Here is a 21,371-nt window from a genome sequence, read left to right on the forward strand (position 1 = left end):
CTCAGTTTGTGATTTCATTTCTTATCGTTAGCTTCCATTGAATTTGGAATTACTTATAACATCACTTCACAATGAAAATTTGCTTGAGTTAAGAGCATAAGAGAAGCAGGCGTCAACCACACATGAATACTCTACCATTCAACATGAGCAAAGCTGATCTGATTGTGGTCCTAACTCTCTTTCTTTGCTGACCTCCTTTATTTTAACTAATAAATTTAAAACACGCTGTTTCCATCTACTAATAACATTTCTGCCTTTATTGATCTGGGTAGTTGAATTTCTTTTTCAAAAGTACTGGACGAATCAACCCACATTCCTATTATATCCAATAACTGATTCGGTCAGATATTCAAGCACAGGCTACTTCCCTCTCAGCCATGTGAATGCAGAGAAGTGAATTGATGTAATGAAGCAGGAAGAATGATAACATTTGTCAAGATTATGGATGAGCCAGAGGTCTTGTAATTCATTGAGATATTGTTCATATTGTCTTACAGACACAAATTATGCCTTAAGTTATCTAGTATAAGCTACCGATGTATGCAGTTTTGTCGTGGTAGATTTATTTTGTCTTTCAGAAATAAAACACTCAGCTGACTATTTAAAAGTAGCTGTAAGAAACAAGTGGACATATTGTATTTAATCAGTTAGCACTCATCATGTTGCTTGGTAACAATGTATAAGCAAGTATTCAACTAGTAAAGCTAAAATTGAGTTCAGCAGAGAAGGCAAGTTGAGGTTAATGGAAAAGGAGCAGTGTGAGGAATGTTGTTTACTAAAGCATTTTTTAAAAGAAAAAAAAAAATTGGCTTTTTCCAACAATGAATGGGCTCGCTGCTGTATAGATACAGTTTGGTTCTTGCTTTCTTCTAAATTATCTGATTTTGCATTCAGTAGTCATAGGTGCATTATAGGAAAAATGAGGCTGATGTCTTTATTTGGAAATAATACAACACACAGTTAAAAGTAACTAGTTGACTATAACACATCTTAATCAGAGTCCTACTGCTCGTAGGCTGAGTAGATGGGATTATTGTATCATCTCTTATACAGGTGATTGTGATTGACATTTGAGGCTAAGCACACTTAAAGGTAAATGCACAAAACAATCGGAACAATGCACGATTGAGTAAATCTTTGTGACTTCATTTGGTTTCTAATCTTGTAACGCTTGATCAAAAATAGCTTATCGGTGTTTTTGAAAATTATAAAATAGGAGGGCCCTAAAAGATTTTGTATAAATATAAGTATAGGATGGCAAGCCTGTTTGACACATCTTGTCTAACTTTCCCAAAAAAAGTATATGTTTTCGCCCACCAGCATTGAATCCTACTTTATCTCTAATATGAGTTTTTAACAACCCTAAATACAGAACTGTCCAGATATCTTTATGAATGCTCATCAGCATCCTTATCAGTAGCTTCTCGAGCTGACACTGTTTACTGATATTGTTGGCAGTGATTTGTTCAAAAATGATATTCCTGGTGATATTCTGCATCACTATTTCAAGATGCTTATAGACTCAGTCATGATTCTGATATTTCTATGTTTCTTTCAACTTTGTATTGGTTGTCTTTATAGTGGTATTAATCATGGACAAAGGTGCACTTGATTCCCTCCAGATTCTCTGCAAATTAATTCCGATAAAGATGCTTCCCATGAAATATGACAATTCTAGGTCCAGCTTCTAAATTAGTTATAAAATAGAACCACTCATGAAGCCTATGGTATGTGAGGCCAGATGACCACAAGGGTTCCTCAAATAATGACATAGAAATCTTGTAATGCACAAATAGTGCTTATGTTGCTGAAATATTAAGTCTGTACTGTTGAACAAAACTGCTGAATCTGTGTAGATAGGTGATAGCAACAAGATCAATCAAAGATACTTTGGAATGAATAGGCTTGAGAAACATACACCAGGCTGCAATGACCCTATTTAGCTGAGATTCCTGTTGACAGCGCAACGGTCTCAATCACATTTCAGTGAAGTTAAACCTGCGAAAGCAGTTGTTTTGAATCCAGGACTGCAATCTACTGTATGCCCAAACCCATTTCCACAAAAGTGCATCTCTTAAATCCTCTTCTAATGCCTGCAGTGGATGCCAGAGAAAGAAATTGTCAAAATGGCCATAATTGGATTTTTGATTTAACATCTCACAGACAGAAAGAGATTCATGATCTCATTGAACGGCAGAGTTAGCTCGGGGAACCATTTGGTCCGTGGTTGCTCCTAGTTCTTATACTCTTATATATTTTATATGAGTAGACGATGAATTATTCCTGATATACCTCTTGTTTTTCCCTTTATGAGGTATGAACATTGCTGGCAAGACTACCTGTCTCCAATTGCACTTATACTGAGTAGCTTACTAGGCCATTTCAGAGCTGGAAATGTGTTGCTGGAAAAGCGCAGCAGGTCAGGCAGCATCCAAAGTGCAGGAGAATCGATGTTTCGGGCATGAGCCCTTCTTCAGGAATGAGGACAATGTGTCCAGCAGGCTAAGATAAAAGGTAGGGAGGAGGGACTTGGGGGAGGGGCGTTGGAAATGCGATAGGTGGAAGGAGGTTAAGGTGAGGGTGATAGGCCGGAGTGGGGGTGGGGGCGGAGAGGTCAGGAAGAAGATTGCAGGTTAGGAAGGTGGTGCTGAGTTCGAGGGTTGGGACTGAGACAAGGCGCTCTTCCTCCAGCCGTCGTGTTGCTATGGTCTGGCGATGGAGGAGTCCAAGGACCTGTATCTCCTTGGTGGAGTGGGGGGGGAGTTGAAGTGTTGAGCCACGGGGTGGTTGGGTTGATTGGTGCGGGTGTCCCAGAGGTGTTCTCTGAAACGTTCCGCAAGTAGGCAGCCTGTCTCCCCAATATAGAGGAGGCCACATCGGGTGCAGCGGATGCAGTAAATGATGTGTGTGGAGGTGCAGGTGAATTTGTGGCAGATATGGAAGGACCCGTTCGGGCCTTGGAGGGAAGTGAGGGGGGGAGGTGTGGGCGCAAGTTTTGCATTTCTTGCGATTGCAGGGGAAGGTGCCAGGGTGGAGGTTGGGTTGGTGGGGAGATGTGGACCTGACGAGGGAGTCACGGAGGGAGTGGTCTTTTTGGAACGCTGATAGGGGAGGGGAGGGAAATATATCCCTGGTGGTGGGGTCTGTTTGGAGGTGGTGGAAATGATGATGGATGATACGGTGTATATGGAGGTTGGTGGGGTGGTAGGTGAGGACGAGTGGGGTTCTGTCCTGGTGGTGATTGGAGGGGCGGGGCTCAAGGGCGAAGGAGCAGGAAGTGGAGGAGATGTGGTGGAGAGCATCTTCGATCACATCTGGGGGGAAATTGCGGTCTTTGAAAAGGAGGCCATCTGGGTTGTACGGTATTGGAACTGGTCCTCATGGGAGCAGATGGGGCGGAGACAAAGGAATTGGGAATATGGGATGGTGTTTTTACAGGGGGCGGGGTGGAAGGTGGTGTAGTCTAGGTAGCTGTGGGAGTCGGTCAGTTTATAGTAAATGTCTGTGTTGAGTCGGTCATCCGAGATAGAAATGGAGAGGTCTAGAAAGGGGAGGGAGGAGTCTGAGATGGTCCAGGTAGATTTGAGGTCGGGGTGGAAGGTGTTGGTAAAGTGGATGAACTGTTCAACCTCCTCGTGGCAACACGAGGCAGCGCCGATACAGTCATCGATGTAGCGTAGGAAAAGGTGGGGGGTGGTGCCAGTGTAGCTGCGGAAGATGGACTGTTCCACATATCCTACGAAGAGGCAGGTATAGCTGGGGCCCATGCGGGTGCCCATGGCTACTCCTTTGGTTTGGAGGAAGTGGGAGGATTGGAAAGAGAAGTTGTTCAGGGTGAGGACCAGTTCAGTCAGTCGAAGGAGGGTGTCAGTGGAAGGGTACTGGTTGGTACGGCGGGAAAGGAAGAAGTGGAGAGCTTTGAGGCCTTCGTGATGGGGGATGGAGGTGTGCAGGGACTGGATGTCCATGTTGAAGATAAGGCGTTGGGGACCGGGGAAGCGAAAATCATGGAGGAGGTGGAGGGCGCGGGTGGTGTCCCGAACGTAGGTGGGGGGTTCTTGGACTAAGGGGGACAGGACCGTGTCAAGGTATGCAGAGATGAGTTCGGTGGGGCAGGAGCAGGCTGAGACGATGGGTCGGCTGGGTTATGGATGGTCTGGGAGATTATGGTTTGGTGGTGGGAGGTGGGGTCATGGTCAAGGGGGCAGTAGGAGGAGGTGTCCGCGAGCTGGCGTTTAGCCTCAGTGGTGTAAAGGTCGGTGCGCCAAACTACTAGCGCTCCTTCCTTGTCTGCCGGTTTGATAGTGAGGTTGGGGTTGGAATGGAGGGAGTGGAGGGCTGCACGTTCTGAGGGTGAGAGGTTGGAGTGGGTGAGAGGGGTGGAGAGGTTGAGGCAATTAATGTCACGGCGGCAGTTGGCTATGAAGAGATCGAGGGCAAGTAAGAGGCCATCACGGGATGTCCAGGTGGATGGGGAGTGTTGGAGGTGGGAGAAGGGGTCGTTAGAGGGTGGGCGAAAATCCTGGTTGAAGAAGTAGGCATGGAGGCGAAGGCGGCGGAAGAATTGTTCGATGTCTCGCCGCATGTTGAACTCGTTAATCCGAGAGTGTAGGGGAATGAAGGTGAGGCCTCTGCTGAGGACGGATCTTCCATCCTCACAGAGGGGTAGTTCTGGAGGGATGGTGAAAACACGGCAGGACTGGGATCTAGGACCTGGCGTGGGGCTGGAGCTGGGAGTGGGGGTGGGGGGGGGGCGGGGTTGGGTGTGGGATCGGGGACGGAGATCAGCATGGGGGCGGGGTTAGACGTGCGGGCGGAGATCGGCGTCGGGGCGGAGTTAGGCATGGTGACGGAGATCAGCGTGGGGGCGGAGTTAGGCGTAGTGACGGAGATCGGCATGGGGGCGGAGACGCATGCGGCGTGGTGGTTGTGCAGGTTAGTGATGTCACTGGGGGCGGAAGTGGCTGCAGCGACAGCAAACCCAGGGGGCAGAAGTGGCTGTGGCGACGACAGAAATGGTGTTATTCCCGATGGTTGAAGAACCCGACGATGCTCTCCACCACATCTCCTCCACTTTCCGCTCCTCCACCCTTGAGCCCCACCCCTCCAATCACCACCAGGACAGAACCCCACTGGTCCTCACCTATCACCCCACCAACCTCCATGTGCACAGTATCATCCATCGTCATTTCTGCCACCTCCAAACGGGGATATATTTCCCTCCCCTCCTCTATCCACGTTCCGAGAAGACCACTCCCACCGTGACTCCCTCGTCAGGTCCACACCCCCCACCAACTCAACCTCCACTCCTGGCACCTTCCCCTGCAACTGCAAGAAATGCAAAACTTGCGCCCACTCCTCCCCCCCCCTTACTTCAAGACCCCAAGGGATCCTTCCATATCCGCCACAAATTCACCTGCACCTCCATACACATCATTTACTGTATCCGCTGTACACGATGTGGCCTCCTCTATATTGGGGAGACAGGCCGCCTATTTGCGGAACGTTTCAGAGAACACCTCTGGGACACCCAGACCAACCAACTCAACAACCCTGTGGCTCAACACTTCAACTCCCCCTCCCACTCCACCAAGGACATGCAGGTCCTTGGACTCCTCCATCGCCAGACCATAGCAACACGATGGCTGGAGGAAGTGCGCCTCATCTTCTGCCTAGGAACCTTCCAACCACAAGGGATGAACTCAGATTTCTCCAGTTTCCTCATTTCCCCTCCCCCCCAGCTTGTCTCAGTCCCAACCCTTGAACTCAGCACCACCTTCCTAACCTGCAATCTTCTTCCTGACCTCTCTGCCCCCACCCCACTCCGGCTTATCACCCTCACCTTGACCTCCCTCCACCTATCGCATTTCCAACGCCCCTCCCCCAAGTCCCCCCTCCCTACCTTTTATCTTAGCCTGCTGGACACACTTTCCTCATTCCTGAAGAAGGGCTCATGCCCGAAACGTCGATTCTCCTGTTCCTTGGATGCTGCCTGACCTGCTGCGCTTTTCCAGCGACACATTTTCAGCTCTGATCTCCAGCATCTGCAGTCCTCACTTTCTCCTAGGCCATTTCAGAGTGCAGCTAAGAGCCTGGGACAAAGTTGGCAGATTTCCTTTGCTAAAGGACGTTACTGAACCAGGGGAAAAGTTTTGTTTTACAACAATTCATGGTGGTTCTCATGATCAGCGAGACGATAATTACATTCCAGATTTATGACTTGAATTTACCCCCTTCAGCTGCCTTGGTAGGATTTGATTCATATCTACAGAACATTGGCCCGGGCTTGGAGATTGTAGTCCTGCAACATTCCCAGTACCTCACTGTCTCCCTTTAGTGATTTGGTTTGTGGAGAACTTGGCCCGTCACCAATAGGAGGTTGCCTTCATCATTTAGATTGACGTGGAGATGCCAGTGTTGGACTGGGGTGTACAATGTTAAAAATATTATAGTCCAACAGGTTTAATTGGAAGCACTAGATTTCGGAGCACTGCTGCTTCATCAGGTGGCACATCCAGCCAGTGCTTCCAAATAAACATGTTGGACTAGAGTGCTGTGTGATTTTTAACTTCATCATTTAGATTGGTGACGCTTGGGCGGTGGTCGCTAGGCAACGAGGTCAGCTCCGGTCACTAGACCGAGGAAGTGAGGTAAGGCCGGCACCGGAAGTTATGGTGCGAAGTTTCCGTGAGGGATGGCGATGCACGTCCGTTCCCGGGCCAAGCGCTATGAGAAACTCGACTTCCTGGGCGAGGGGCAGGTGAGGATTAGCCCGTTTCTGTAAATAAACACCTGGCTGTGCTGTAAGGTTCAGTGTCTGTGTTTGTTGTTTTCATATTGCCGGAGGGGGGGCTGAGTATTAGTTCCCAGATCTTGTAATGGCATGCTGCTGGAGAAGCTTTATCCAGCTCCTAGCGGAAAATTTATGGGTTTCACTCATAGAATCCCTACAGTGTGGAAACAGGTCATTCGGCCCAACAAGTCCACACCGACCCTCCGAACAGTATCCCACCCAGAGACATTCACCTACCCTATTACTGTACATTTCTTATGACTAATGCACCTAACTTACACATCCCTGAACACTGGACAATTTAACATGGCCAACTCACTTAAGCTGCATATCTTTGAACTGTGGAAGGAAACCCATACAGACGCGGGGAGATTGTGCAAATTCCACACAGGCTGTCGAATGTGGGTCCCTGGTGCTGTGAGGCAGCAGTGTTAACCACTGAGCAATCTTGCTGCCCTGCTTTAAGAATAGTCAGAGAGCAGTGCGGTGAGTGCTGTATAAGGGAACCTTATTCAATTTTGTAGTTTCGACTGGTTCCTCTGAAGCACAAGATTCTGGGTTCAAGTCTCCCTTCAAGGCTTAAGAAAACAAAATTCAAGAGATACCAAGGGAGTGCTGGAATACCGTCTTTCAGATGTGATGTCAAGCCAGAGATGTCTGTCTGCTCAGCTGCATGTAAAAGATGTCGTGATGTTTTTGGAGGAAGAGGACAGGTTTTGTCACCAATGCCTTAGCTAATATTTATACATCCGATATAAGGCAAAATGTTACCTAGTCATATCACATTCTGTTTGCTGAACACAAATTGACGGCCACCTTTTCTATGTTACAGCATGGACTGTACTTTTAAAAAAGTACTTCATCGGCTAAAAAGCACTGAGACATCTGGTGGTCATGAAAATGTTGTAAATTCAAGTATTTTTGGTGTAGCCAATATCTTATATACAAAATTAATGGGTTGAACAAAACCGGAGAAAAATGGATTTTAATACTCAGCTGTTGGAGCTAGAATTGTATTTACATGCTAAATAGAATTTATCTTGGGAGATAAGGAAATGACTGAGAAGCTAAATAAATACTTTGTATCAGTCTTCTGGATAACATTCCAGAAGTCCTTGAGAACAAAGGCACCAGTGGAGAATGGGGAACAGGGGAAAAAAAAGTAGTCCTGAATGTTGATTAATCTTCTGGACCCATTGATCTACATAGTGTTGAAAGAGGTGGCTGTAGAGATCGTGAATTGTGACCATCTTCGAAAATAGGTATGGGGATTGTTCCTTGACATTATAGTTTGCAAATATAGCTTAAGAATGAAAGGAGAGAGGAAACAGGGAACTACAGAACTTTTCAGCCTGACATCAGTATTAGGAAAATCTATTAAGTCTGTAATAACTGGACACTGAGGAAAATAACGTTCTGGTTCTGATGAAGGGTCATGAGACCTGAAAGATTAATTCTGCTTTCCGACAGCTGATGCTGCCAGACCTGCTGAGTTTCTCCAGAAATTTCTGTTTTTATTTCAGATTGCCAGCATCTTGGTTTTGTTATATAACTGAAAAGTAATGGTCAGATTGACTGCGTCAACATTGTTTTCTGAAAGGCAAATAATGTTTGACAGATCAGTTGGGAATTTTTTCAGAATGGAACTAAAAGGATAGATGAGCAGGATCTTGATGTGTGTATTTGGATTTTCAAAGGGCTTTCGATTCGGGTCCCTCACATGAGGTTCAGAAAATTAAAGTACATAGGATTGGGGTAATCTATTGGCATGGATTAAGAATTGGCTATTAGATGCAAAAGAGAGAAGAATAAATCAGTCCTTCTCAGGTTGGCATCCTCTGACTGGTGGGATACCACAAAGACCCAAATATTCAATGCATTGGATGTTGGGACCAAATCTATTTTTGAAGTTTGCTAATGATCCCAAACTAGGTGGGCAGTTCAAAATTTGTGACAAGATTTGTAGCTCAGATGCTCGTTGTTGTGGTTCTGTTCGCCGAGCTGGGAATTTGTGTTGCAGACATTTCGTCCCCTGTCTAGGTGACATCCTCAGTGCTTGGGAGCCTCCTGTGAAGCGCTTCTGTGATTTTCCTCTGGCATTTGTAGTGATTTGAATCTGCCGCTTCCGGTTGTCAGTTCCAGCTGTCCGTTGCAGTGGCCGGTATATTGGGTCCAGGTCGATGTGCTTATTGATTGATTGAATCTGTGGATGAGTGCCATGCCTCTAGGAATTCCCTGGCTGTTCTCTGTTTGGCTTGTCCTATAATAGTAGTGTTGTCCCAGTCGAATTCATGTTGCTTGTCATCTGCCTGTGTGACACCCAGAAGCAGCAGATTCAAACCACTACAAATGCTGGAGGAAAAATCACAGAAGCGCTTCACAGGAGGCTCCCAAGCACTGAGGATGTCACCTAGACAGGGGACGAAACGTCTGCAATACAAATTCGCAGCTCGGCGAACCGAACCACAACAACGAGGTGGGACGTGTTGTGAGCAGAATGCAAAGATGCTTTAAAGGGATTTAGGATGAATGAATGGACAAGAACACAGCAGGTATAATATAATATGGCAAGATGTGAAGCTAACCATATAGGTAGAAAAATCGGAAGTAGCATAATTCTTGAATGGTGAGGAATTGGGAAGAGTTGATGTCAAAAGGGACCTGGGTGCCCTAATTCGTTGCTCACTGTACCAGGATGTCATCTTTCAGTGACTAATGAAGAAGCCAAATGACATGTCAATCTTCATAGAGTCCATACAGCATGTACACCGATCCTTTGGTCCAAATAGTCCATGCCAGCCATGTACCCAAAATAAGCTAGACTTATAACTTCACCAACACATTCCACCCTGACCTTAAATTTACCTGGACCATCTCTGACACCTCGCTCCCCTTCCTGGACCTCTCCATCTCCATTAGTGACGACCGACTTGACACTGACATTTTTTACAAACCCACCGACTCCTACAGCTACCTGGATTACACCTCTTCCCACCCTATCTCTTGCAAAAATGCCATCCCGTATTCCCAATTTCTCCGCCTCCGCTATATCTGCTCCCAGGAGAACCAGTTCCACCATAGAACACACCAGATGGCCTCCTTCTTTAGAGACCACAATTTCCCTTCCCACGTGGTTAAAGATGCCCTCCAACGCATCTCGTCCACATCCCGCACCTCTGCCCTCAAACCCCACCCCTCCAACCGTAACAAGGACAGAACGCCCCTGGTGCTCACCTTCCACCCTACAGACCTTCGCATAAACCAAATCATCCGCCGACATTTCCACCACCTCCAAAAAGACCCCAACACCAGGGATATATTTCCCTTCCCACCCCTTTCCGCCTTCCGCAAAGACCGTTCCCTCCGTGACTACCTGGTCAGGTCCACACCCCCCTACGACCCACCCTCCCATTCTGGCACTTTCCCCTGCCACCGCAGGAACTGTAAAACCTGCGCCCACACCTCCTCCCTCACCTCTATCCAAGGCCCTAAAGGAGCCTTCCACATCCATCAAAGTTTTACCTGCACATCCACTAATATCATTTATTGTATCCGTTGCTCCGATGTGGTCTCCTCTACATTGGGGAGACTGGGCGCCTCCTAGCAGAGCGCTTTAGGGAACATCTCCGAGACACCCGCACCAATCAACCAAACCGCCCCATGGCCCAACATTTCAACTCCCCCTCCCACTCTGCCGAGGATACGGAGGTCCTGGGCCTCCTTCACCGCCGCTCCCTCACCACCAGACGCCTGGAGGAAGAACGCCTCATCTTCCGTCTCGGAACACTTCAACCCCAGGGCATCAATGTGGACTTCAACAGCTTCCTCATTTCCCCTTACCCCACCTCATCCTAGTTTCAAACTTCCAGCTCAGCACTATCCCCATGAGTTGTCCAGACTTGTCGAACCTGCCTATCTCCTTTTCCACCGATCCACTCCACCCTCTCCTCCTTGACCTATCACCTTCATCTCCTCCCCCACTCACCCATTGTACTCTATGCTACTCTCTCCCCACCCCCACCCTCCTCTAGCTTATCTCTCCATGCTTCAGGCTCACTGCCTTTATTCCTGATGAAGGGCTTTTGCCCGAAACGGCGATTTCGCTGCTCGTTGGATGCTGCCTGAACTGCTGTACTCTTCCAGCACCACTAATCCAGTATTTGCTTTCCAGCATCTGCAGTCATTGTTTTTATCTCATAGCTTAAAGAGAGTCCATCGGGGAATGAAGGCGTCTTTCTGTACTTGTAAATAGCTTTGAGACTGCACATGGAATTTTAGTGAAGTGCATGTGGTGTAGACTTTTACTGAAGAGAGTGATATACTTGCCATAGAGAGTGTGCAATAAAGGTTCACCAGACTGATTTCTGGGAAGGAGTTTGATCCTCCTACGTTGAGAGATTGAGGAGGTTAGGCATGTAGATTAGAAGAATGAATGATGAATCTATTGAGACTTACAAAATTCTAATAAGGTATGCCATGTAAATGCAGGAAGAATATTTCCAGGTCGTGAAGGTTTAGATATACATCCTCCTAATTTCTTCAAAGCTGTGCAGACTTATAAGGTCCATGCGTGGCAGCAGCCCAAGAAAATAGATGTCAATTCCTCGACATAAGATCAACATGCTGACCAGCATGTTGTGGACCTTCAGCTACCCATGCAGCTTAGCAGGAACATTATTCGAGATCAAGGGGACACAGTGTCAGATTGATGGATGGGGTACTTGAGACAAGAGGAAGGAGGATTTCTTCACTTCAAATTAAACACATTGTGAACTCTCCAACTCTGCCAGCACTTGACCCAGACATTGATCAGAGATGTCGGTAAACTTGGAGTCCAAATCACTCTGCAAGCTACTCAAACACAGATCTGGAGTCCACTTTCAACCCATCAAATGAATTCTATGATCAGAGTTGGTAGTGCATCTTGGACGATATTAGGAGACCAAACTAAAGATATCAGAGGGCTCTATGTGTTGGTTTTCCCATTGGCTTAGTGGGCAGCATTGTTGTGTGATGTGCGATAGCTGAACTTTTGCCAATTTAAATGTTTAAACTATACTGATACAAGTGACTCTTTAACGACGGTTGTGTTCTTGTACAACCCTGCATTATAGAAAAATTGCGCTTCAATAACAGCGCTAAAAGTCTTGGCGATGTAATCATGTTACAGACAACACATATTAAACGTTTGCACTTTAGAAACAGTGCTCACAATTTGACAATCCCGTTATAGCGAATTCATGTTAACGGAATGCATGTTCTAGCAGAATGACCTGTAATTTCCATTGCATTGAAAGAAGCACTGATTGGTCACACTGTCATTGAATGAGATCAGCTTAAAAATCAATCAGTATTTTTATATCTAATCCCTAGTAAGTTCTACCTTTGTGTTTGTGATGAGATGCAAAATGAGAATTCACTGATGTTCTTCTTTGTCAAATAACTTGCTGACAGTGATTGGCTAGACTAATTGAAGAATGGCAACATAAACTAGATCCTGAACAAATGCCATCTGATGAATTATCACAAATATGTCACAGCCTGGAACAAGATAGAAGAGTAAAAACAGCTTTCTTCTGATGCCCAATTTCTTCAATTTGATCCTGTGCAATAACTAATAAATAACAGGGGTAGAAGTAGACATTTTCTATTCTCTCAGCCTAGTGTGACATTGTGAGAAAATGGTTGAGCTTCTAACTCCCGTTCATGCATTACTCCTGTATCCCTTTCTTTCCTTTATTAAATTACTATTGATTGATGTCTTGAATATATGATACTGAGCAGCCATAATCCTCTGAATAGGGAATTCTCGAAGGTCCCGCCACAACTTCCGACCTCAATCCCCTGACTCCACAGAACCTGCTTTTGCCTCCTTCCCAAAATTTGCAAACAGAATTTCCTGGCCATACCCTGTTCCTGCCCCACTGAATTTATTTCTTCCTATTTTGACTATATTTTCTCCTCATCTAAATTCTTCCCAGCTCCATTCATGATACTCCTGATGCTTTGATAGTTCCACCATTTCCAGTTTCCTGGCCTCAGTTGCCTCTTCACCTTGGGTGTGGAATCGCTATATTCTTTCATCCCCCATCAGGATGATTTGAAAGCTCTTTGTTTCTTCCTTCAAAGAAGATCAGAACAATCCCCATCCACCACCGATCTCCTTCACCTGGAGGAGTTTGTTCATTCTTTGAACAATTTTTTTCTTTACTTTCTATCACTTTCTCTAAATAAAAGGTGTAGCTTTGGGTGTCCATGTAGATACCGTCATGCCTGTCTGTCTGTGGCACACTTTGTTGCAATCCTATTCATATCCTCTCCCTTAACTTTTTTTTCCAGCACATCGTTCACTTAATTGGTGCTGCTTTCAGATCTCCTCCAGAATTGGAAAAATTCATTCATTTGTGTTTCATTTCATTTCATTTTCATCTGGTCCATCACTAACTGTTGTCCTCCCTTCTTTTACTGCTTTCTTTCCATTTTTGGGGATAGGCTATCTACTAATGTTCATTACAAAACCAGGATCCATAGTTACCTTGACTATGCTTCTTCTCATCCTGCTTCCTGTAAGGACTCTGTTCCATTCTTGGTTTCTCAATCTCTGTCATGTCTCTTCCAATGATGCTACTCTCCATGGGGTGCTAGCCACATGTCGTCCTTCTCCTCAACTGAGAATTCATTCCATCTCCATGGCTAACAGGGCCTTCAGCTGTTTCTGACCCTTCTTCTGCCTTTCTGCCCTCATCTATTCCTCTCCCTCCCAGGACAATTATAAAAGACCCCAGGTCCTCACTTTCCATCCCACCAGCCTCTGCATTTAAAGGATCATCCTCTACCATTTCTGCCATCTCCATTAGTATGCCACAACTAAACACACATTCCCCTCCCCTCATCTGTAAGCTCTGTCTGTGACACTCTCGGTTCAATCATCTGTCACTCCCACCACTTTTTCACGACACACTCCTCCACCTGCTCCATGTACATACATACATACATACATCATGCATTATCTTGGCACCAGAGTCTTTTCATCTGCTTGATCCCAGTCCAAAGCCTATTGGTTATCTCTTACAGACAAGGCTGATTGTCTTCCATGATTTCAAAAGTGACTGATAAGGCCAATTCAAGTTATCTAGGTTTTATAGCACACAGAGCATATGTTGTCATATGGGATGTCTGGTTATATATTATTGGTTTTGTTGAAGTACAGATTTGAGACGGGCCAGGGAATCTCTTGTGGTCTCAGACCTGTAAGCCTCTCTTGGTCTGTCCCGGAGATTGTACTCTTTGGTAGTCTGGAATAAAAATCTCATACAGACAGTTTAATTTAACTTTAGTCATCCCCTTTATTTTACCAGTAGCATCACTATTACAACATAACACTGAAATCTATAAGCCAGGCTAACTAAAGTTCTAAAACCTTAGGAGAGTAACTCTTCCTTTAAGAGCTCTCACAGGTTACTCTCTCCTTCTGTCACAAACAGGCTTCCTAAACCTGAGAATGCAACCTTTTTTAAAAAAAGGTTTTGTGATTTACATATGAAAGAAGTGAAACTATCACTGTATTCTAACAGATGCAAGGCTTAACAGACAATCAATTTTTCAATGTATAATTTCAGTTACATCACACTGTAAATTTTTGCTATAAATTCTGTGTTAGGATTGAGCCCTCCACTATCACCTGATGAAGGAGGTCGCTCCGAAAGCTAGTGTGCTTCCAATTAAACCTGTTGGACTATAACCTGGTGTGGTGTGATTTTTTAACTTTGTACACCCAGTCCAACATTGGCATCTCCAAATCATTAATTTCATAAGGGAACAGTGTGAATGTTATCACTTGGTGTAATGTTTACACTGATTCATTGATGTTAAGGCAAATGTTCTTAATTGCCTTAGAGCATTCTGTTATCATTTGATGAGAACAGATTTTTTATCTTCTGCACATCCTGGGTTCCCCCTTGTTGTGGCCTGATGCCTCCCTGCCTGTTGGCTTATTTTTTAGTGTGCATCAAATGTGTTCTATAATTCAGCATTATATTTAGTCTAAATGTTTAAGGACAAGTTTTAAGGCTATCGACTTTCTCAGTTTGGGTCATGTCTTGTTCTTTTTGCAGCTGTTGCTTTTCCTCTTCGAGGAAAATAGAGATCTATAGCACAGAAAAAGGCCTTTTGGTCCATCATGTCTGTGCCAGTAAAAAGGCCATCTAACTATTCTAATTCCATTTTCTAGCACTTGGCCCATATTCTTGAATGCCTTGGCATCACAAGTACACATCTAAATACTACTTAAACATAATGAGGGTTTCTGCCTCTAACACCCTTACAGGCAGTGAGTTTAAGATTCCCACTGCCCTCTGTATGAAACTTTTTTTTGTCACTTCTCTTCTAATCCTTCTGAACCTGACCTTAAATCTATGCCCCCTAGTCATTTATCCCTCCATCAAGTGGTAAAGCGTTTCCCTTGTAAAGTACTTGCTTATGTGATTGAGAATCTTAAAATGCTGGGATCCTTCTCATAGCTGCTGCCTCAATCTGGTTCACACCAAGATAATGGTTTCTGAGTAGTTGTTGTCAAAGTTGCATTTCTTCATTTTGGCTTTTGGCACCTCCCTTGAAGTGCTTTTTCTCTCTTCCTCTGGTCCTCCCCCTCCCCTGTCCTAATTGAGCTGGGAGAAGGGATGAAAGGCTATATTCAGGGAAACAGTTTGATCCTATTTAGAAAAGAAATACCGTATATACTCGAGTAATAGTTGAATTTTTGACTACTTTTTAAGGTTAAATTTATGGGGTTGCCTATTACATGGATATTACTTTTAAGGGGCTGAAATTCATGCCTGTCACAATTCATACAGCATCATTAGCAGAAGCCCAATTGATCTCTAAACAAATAAAGAGAAATAAATAAATTGTGGTAATTCTGAAAACCCAGAGTGGAACACAGCAACCACCGACTGGAAGACTGGGAGTGGGCTGGAGCAACCGCCAGACTGGAAAGCTAGAGTGGGCTGTGACTGCCAGTATACTGACTCATAAATATTGAGTTGTTATCTGTAAAGAAGTAGGGTTGACTTTTACACAAGATATATGGAAAATTCCTGGTTACTTGACCAAAAATAAGGGTCAACCTTTACATGAAATTGACTGTTACTTGAGAAAAACAGTATTTTTTAAAAATTGCCTTTCAGCTGGTCCATTTCACTAACCTATTCCTGCTATACATATATCTGCTAAATTCCCACAATGAAAACTGATACCGCATAGTAACACGAATACAATATGAATCCATGTCTTGTGTTTTGTATGACATACAACAAAGGGGATTTACACTCCGGAGGGTTGGGGTGTAGCCCTGGTGTTAGGTGAATGCTTTGCACCTGTCTTTATCAAAGAGACCGACACTACCCAGAGTCATAGAGACTTACAGTATGGAAACAGACCCTTCGGTCCAACCCATCCATGCCAACCAGATATCCCAACCCAATCTAGTCCCACCTGCCAGCACCCGGCCCATATCCCTCCAAACCCTTCCTATTCATGTACCCATCTGCAAATACATCTTAAATGTTGCAATTGTACCAGTCTCCACCACTTCCTCTGGAAGCTCATTCCATACATGTACCACCCTCCGTGTGAAAAAGTTGCCTCTTAGGTCTCTATTATATCTTTCCCCTCTCACCCTAAACCTATGCCTTCTAGTTCTGGATGGCCTGACCCCAGGAAAATGACTTTGCCTATTTACCCTATCCATGCCCCTCATAGTTTTGTAAACCTCTATAAGGTCACCCCTCAGCCTCCGACGCTGCAGAGAAAACAGCCTCAGCCTACTCAGCTTCTCCCTGTAGCTCAAATCCTCCAACCCTGGCAACATCCATGTAAAGCTTTTCTGAACCCTTTCAAGTTTCACAACATCTTTCCGAGAGGAAGGAGACCAGAATTGCACGCAATATTCCAACAGTGACCTAACCAATGTCCTGTACAGCCGCAACATGACCTCCCAACTCCTGTACTCAATATTCTGACCAATAAAGGAAAGCATACCAAAGACCACCTTCACTGTCCTATCAACCTGCGACTCCACTTTCAAGGAGCTATGAATCTGCACTCCAAGGTCTCTTTGTTCAACAACACTACCTAGAACCTTACCATTAAGTGTATAAGTCCTGCTAAGATTTGCTTTCCCAAAATGCAGCACCTCGCATTTATCTGAATTAAACTCCATCTGCCACTTCTCAGCCCATTGACCCATCTGGTCAAGATCCTCTTGTAATCTGAGGTAACCCTCTTCGCTGTCCACTACACCTCCAATTTTGGTGTCATCTGCAAACTTACTAACTGTACCTGCTATGCTCGCATCCAAATCATTTATGTAAATGGCAAAAGACTGTGGTGAGAGAACGGAACTCAATCACTGGAAAGATTCAAATTAATAGGGCAGAAGTGTTGGTACTTAAAGTTGATTAGGCACTGTGACTGGATGAAATCCATCCAAGGGTTTTGAACAAAGAAAGAATGGAAATTACAGAGGCACTAGCCACAATCTTTGTCTTCCTTAGACTTGGAAAGATGCCAGAAGACTAGAAAATTGCAAACGTTAAAGTCTTGTTCAAAGAAGACTGTAAAGAGAAACCCAGAATTACAGGCTAATCAATTTATCCTTCAGTGGTGGGGAAGCTTCTAGACACAATCATTTGGGATAGAATTAATTGTTAAATGGAAAAAAATGGTGAGCTGATTAGGAAGCGTTCTAAAGGGAAATCCTGTTTAACTAATTTGCTGGAGTTTTAGTTTTAAAAGCGTTGTCAGAAAATCTCAATAAGGGTAATGCTGTTGATGTGGTGCACATGGGCTTTCAGAAGGTATTTAAAACAGAGCCACACAAGCGATTTTAGGTCTTGGAATGATAAAATCAGTAGCAACATGGATATAAAACTGGCCAAATGACAGGAAACAAAGAGTAGCACTCAATAGATTTTTTTTTTCAGGTTGCAGGAAGGTTTGTAGTGGAGTTTCCCAGAGCTCAACATTGGAACCCTTGCTTCACCTGACGTATATTACTGATCAAGATCTTGTGTGTTGGGGACTGTTTCAAAGTTTGCAGATGTCACAACACTTGGAAGAATTGTAAAATTTGAGAAGGGCAGTGCAGGACTCCAGAAGGATATAAACAAGTTGGTGATGTGAGCAGATAGGTGGCAGATGAGTTCCAATGCAGTAAAGTGTGAGGTGATGCATTTTAGTGGGAAGAACACTGAAAAACCATATGAATAGGGGTACAATTAAAAGGGTGGGTGCAGGAGAGAGGAACCTCTGTGTATATGTGCAACATCATTGTAAGTGGCAGGACAGGTCGAGCGGTAAGTAAGAGTATCCTCAGTTTTATTATTAGGGGCATACAATACAAAATCAATAAGGTGATATTGAACTTGTGTAAAAGACTTCCTAGACCTCAGTTGAAGTATTGTGTACAGTTCTGGGTACCACATGATAGAAAGGATGGGAATACTTTGGAGAGATCATGTAAGTGATTTATAAGAATGGTTCTAGGATGAGGAACTTCCGTTATGAGAATAGATTGAAGAATTTGGGGCTGTTCTCCTTGGAGAGAAGAAGGCTGAGAGAAGTAATAGAGATTTACAAAAATCAGGTTTGATAGAGTCGATAGGGAGAAACTGTTTCTGTTTGTAAATGGAACAAGAGAGCATAAACTTAGTGATCTGCAAAAAAAAGCAAGGAAGAAATGAGAAAAAAAAGCATTTTCACGAAAATGCTGCATGCAGTTCTGGTCACCCTACCTGAGAGAGAATACTATTAAACTACAAAGAGTGCAGAAAATACTGGAAGGTTTGAGTTAGAAGGAGAGGTTGGATAGGCTGGGACTTTCTTCCCTTGGAGTGTAGGAGACTGAGGGGTGACCTTTATAGAGGTCTATAGAGGTCCATGCTGTGAATCTCTCTGACCAGGTTTCTCTCACTAACTTATAATTGAGTAAAACTTACATTTCAGGTTTTATCTCCTTAATAGAGAACAATGTTCTTTACCGAAAAAAAAGCCAATTTATACAATGACTATAGGCTTAAGAATGATTCTTGGCTTAAGAATAGGATTGTCTTATGCTCGGTCTTTTTATACATTGCAGTCTACATTTAAATAAGCTCATCTCCTCCTTCTAAACTCCAAAGGATTTTGGATCAGTCACTTCCATCATGCTGCATAGGACACTCTTCCAAGGAAATTCATGAATCAATCTAGTGAACTTTTTATTGTGTTGTCTCTGGCGAATATATCCTTCCTTGGGTATGAAGACTAAAATTGTATGCATTACTGTCATCAGAACCCAATATAATTTACTGTTATACTCACATCCTTTCACAATGAGACTAATATACCATTTGTTCTCCTAATTTCTTGTTGTGCCTACATGTTAACATTTATGATATTGTGTTTAAGGACACACCATTTCTCTGAATACCAACATGTCCCATTCTCTCACTGTTGGAAGGAAAAATAGAAAAGCTCATCCTTTTAACAATGTAAATAACTTGACAACTTCCCATTATATTTCACCTGCAACATTCCTCCCTAGTCACTTAAGCTGCCTATATCACTTTTCAATCTCCTTGTCCTTGCCTTAGCCTATTTTCCTATCCAGCTTTGTACTAGCTAGCTTGACTGTATTACATTCAATGCTGTCATCTAAATCACTGATAGAGATGGTAAAGTTTTGAGATTCAAGCACTGATCTTTATCGTATCATGCTTGTAACAGTGTGTCAATTCACTAAAGACCAACTGATTCCCATTTGTAATCCGTCCTAAATCCAATATATAACTTTCAACCCCATGAGCACTAATTCAGTCCAATAACTTTTTGTGTGACGAGAGATCAAATTCTTTTTAAAAATTCAATTATGCTGCACCCACTGGCTTTACCTCATCTGCCCAAAGAGTTATGATTTTGAAAATACTAGCAAGTTTGTTAAACACAGTTTCTGTTTGGTGAAACCCAATGCAGATTTATCAATTATATGAAGATTTTCTAAGTGTTCTGTTAGCAGTCTCTAACAATAGATTTACCACAGCTGATGTCATGCTAAGTAGGTTAAAAACCTCCCTCCATTTTTGAATAGCAAGGGTTATTTTTGTTACTTGTGAATCCACTTCCTTACCTTTTTCTCCCACCATACCCAATCCAAGCACAATAAAGGAGTCATATTGGGCTCTAGCATTAACTCTGCTTCTCTCCACGGATTCTGGTAGACCTGCTGAGTTTCTCCAGCATTTTTTTTAATTCCCAGCATCTGCAATATTTTACTTTTTATTAGGAGAAAGATCCTTCCTGCTTCTAACCTTGTCAAATGCTGTAGGAGTTTTGTGTGCTTAAATCACTTCTCATCTAAGCTTCAGAAAATATAGTCATGATATGGGGTGTACAAAGTTAAATATCGCACAACACCAGGTTATATAGTCCAAAGGTTTGATTGGAAGCACACTAGCTTTCGGAGGGCCACCTGATGAAGGAGCGGCGCTCCAAAACCTAGTGTGCTTCCAATTAAACCTTTGGATTATAACCTGGTGTTGTGTGATTTTTGACTCAGAAAATATAGGCTGAGTCACAATATCATGGGACAATCCTGTCAACGCAGAGACTCTGGTGAATCTTCATTGAGCTCCCTTTATCGCAAGTATATAATTGTTTAGGAGTGAAGAACAAAATTGCATACAATGCTCCAGGTGTGGTTTCATCAAGGCTGGACACAATTGCAGCAAGACTCATTTATTCCTGAACTGAAACCATCTTGTAATATTGTATGTGAATAACATTCCTAATTACTTGAGGCAGGTTCATGGTAACTTTCAGTGTTTTATGAACAAGGATGCCTAAGTTCCCTTGGTTATCAACATTTCTTAATTGCTCACTTTTATGTTTCTATTTTTCCAATCAAAATGGATAATTTCATATTTTGCCACATTATATTCTACTTGCCATATTCTTACCCCACTCACTTAGCATGTCTAAATCCCCATAGTGTCTACGCATCCTTCTCACAATTCACATTCCACCTCAGGTGGGTGTGCAAACCAGTCATGCAGTGCTTGAGACAAATATAGCCACAATGTTACTTTGCATGTAATTTGCCAATCGTACACATGATCAAATGGTACTTTGCAAAATCAAACATACATTTGACATAAAATCTATTTCAATTCAGTCCCTTTTGTAGGTTCTTTAGGTGTTACTGGAGTTTTTGGGAGAGCAATCAATCAAACTTCTATTTAAATGCTTGGTGTTTAAATAGGTCCAATTATTGATGTCATCTGAATGGCTCCATTAACGAATTTGGAGAATTAGAAATATGTTAAGTAGAGAATATGTTTACATTGAACACTATCCTAAAACCACACACTTCTAAAATTGGGCGGCACAGTGGTTAGCACTGCTGCCTCACAGCGCCAGAGACTTGGGTTCAATTCCCACCTCAGGCGACTGTCTGTGTGGAGTTTGCACATTCTCCCCGTGTCTGCGTGTGTTTCCTCCAGATGCTCCGGTTTCCTCCCACAGTCCAAAGATGTGCTGGTTA

At 43.7% G+C, this 21,371-nt stretch overlaps 1 protein-coding gene across 2 annotated transcripts in view; it reads left to right on the forward strand.

Moving 5' to 3' along the window:
- Positions 1 to 6,645: 6,645 nt before the first annotated feature.
- cdk7 (cyclin-dependent kinase 7) overlaps positions 6,646 to 21,371 on the forward strand; it is a 58,531-nt gene continuing 43,805 nt past the window's right edge. For both annotated transcript variants that reach the window (XM_072596031.1, XM_072596040.1), the window contains exon 1: positions 6,646 to 6,760. In XM_072596031.1, the coding sequence (XP_072452132.1) occupies positions 6,695 to 6,760 (66 nt within the window). In that variant the 5' untranslated portion in view covers positions 6,646 to 6,694. The remainder of the gene's footprint in view (positions 6,761 to 21,371) is intronic.

Source organism: Chiloscyllium punctatum, chromosome 2 (genome assembly GCF_047496795.1).
Source record: "Chiloscyllium punctatum isolate Juve2018m chromosome 2, sChiPun1.3, whole genome shotgun sequence".
In the NCBI taxonomy this organism is placed as follows: Eukaryota; Metazoa; Chordata; class Chondrichthyes; order Orectolobiformes; family Hemiscylliidae; genus Chiloscyllium; species Chiloscyllium punctatum.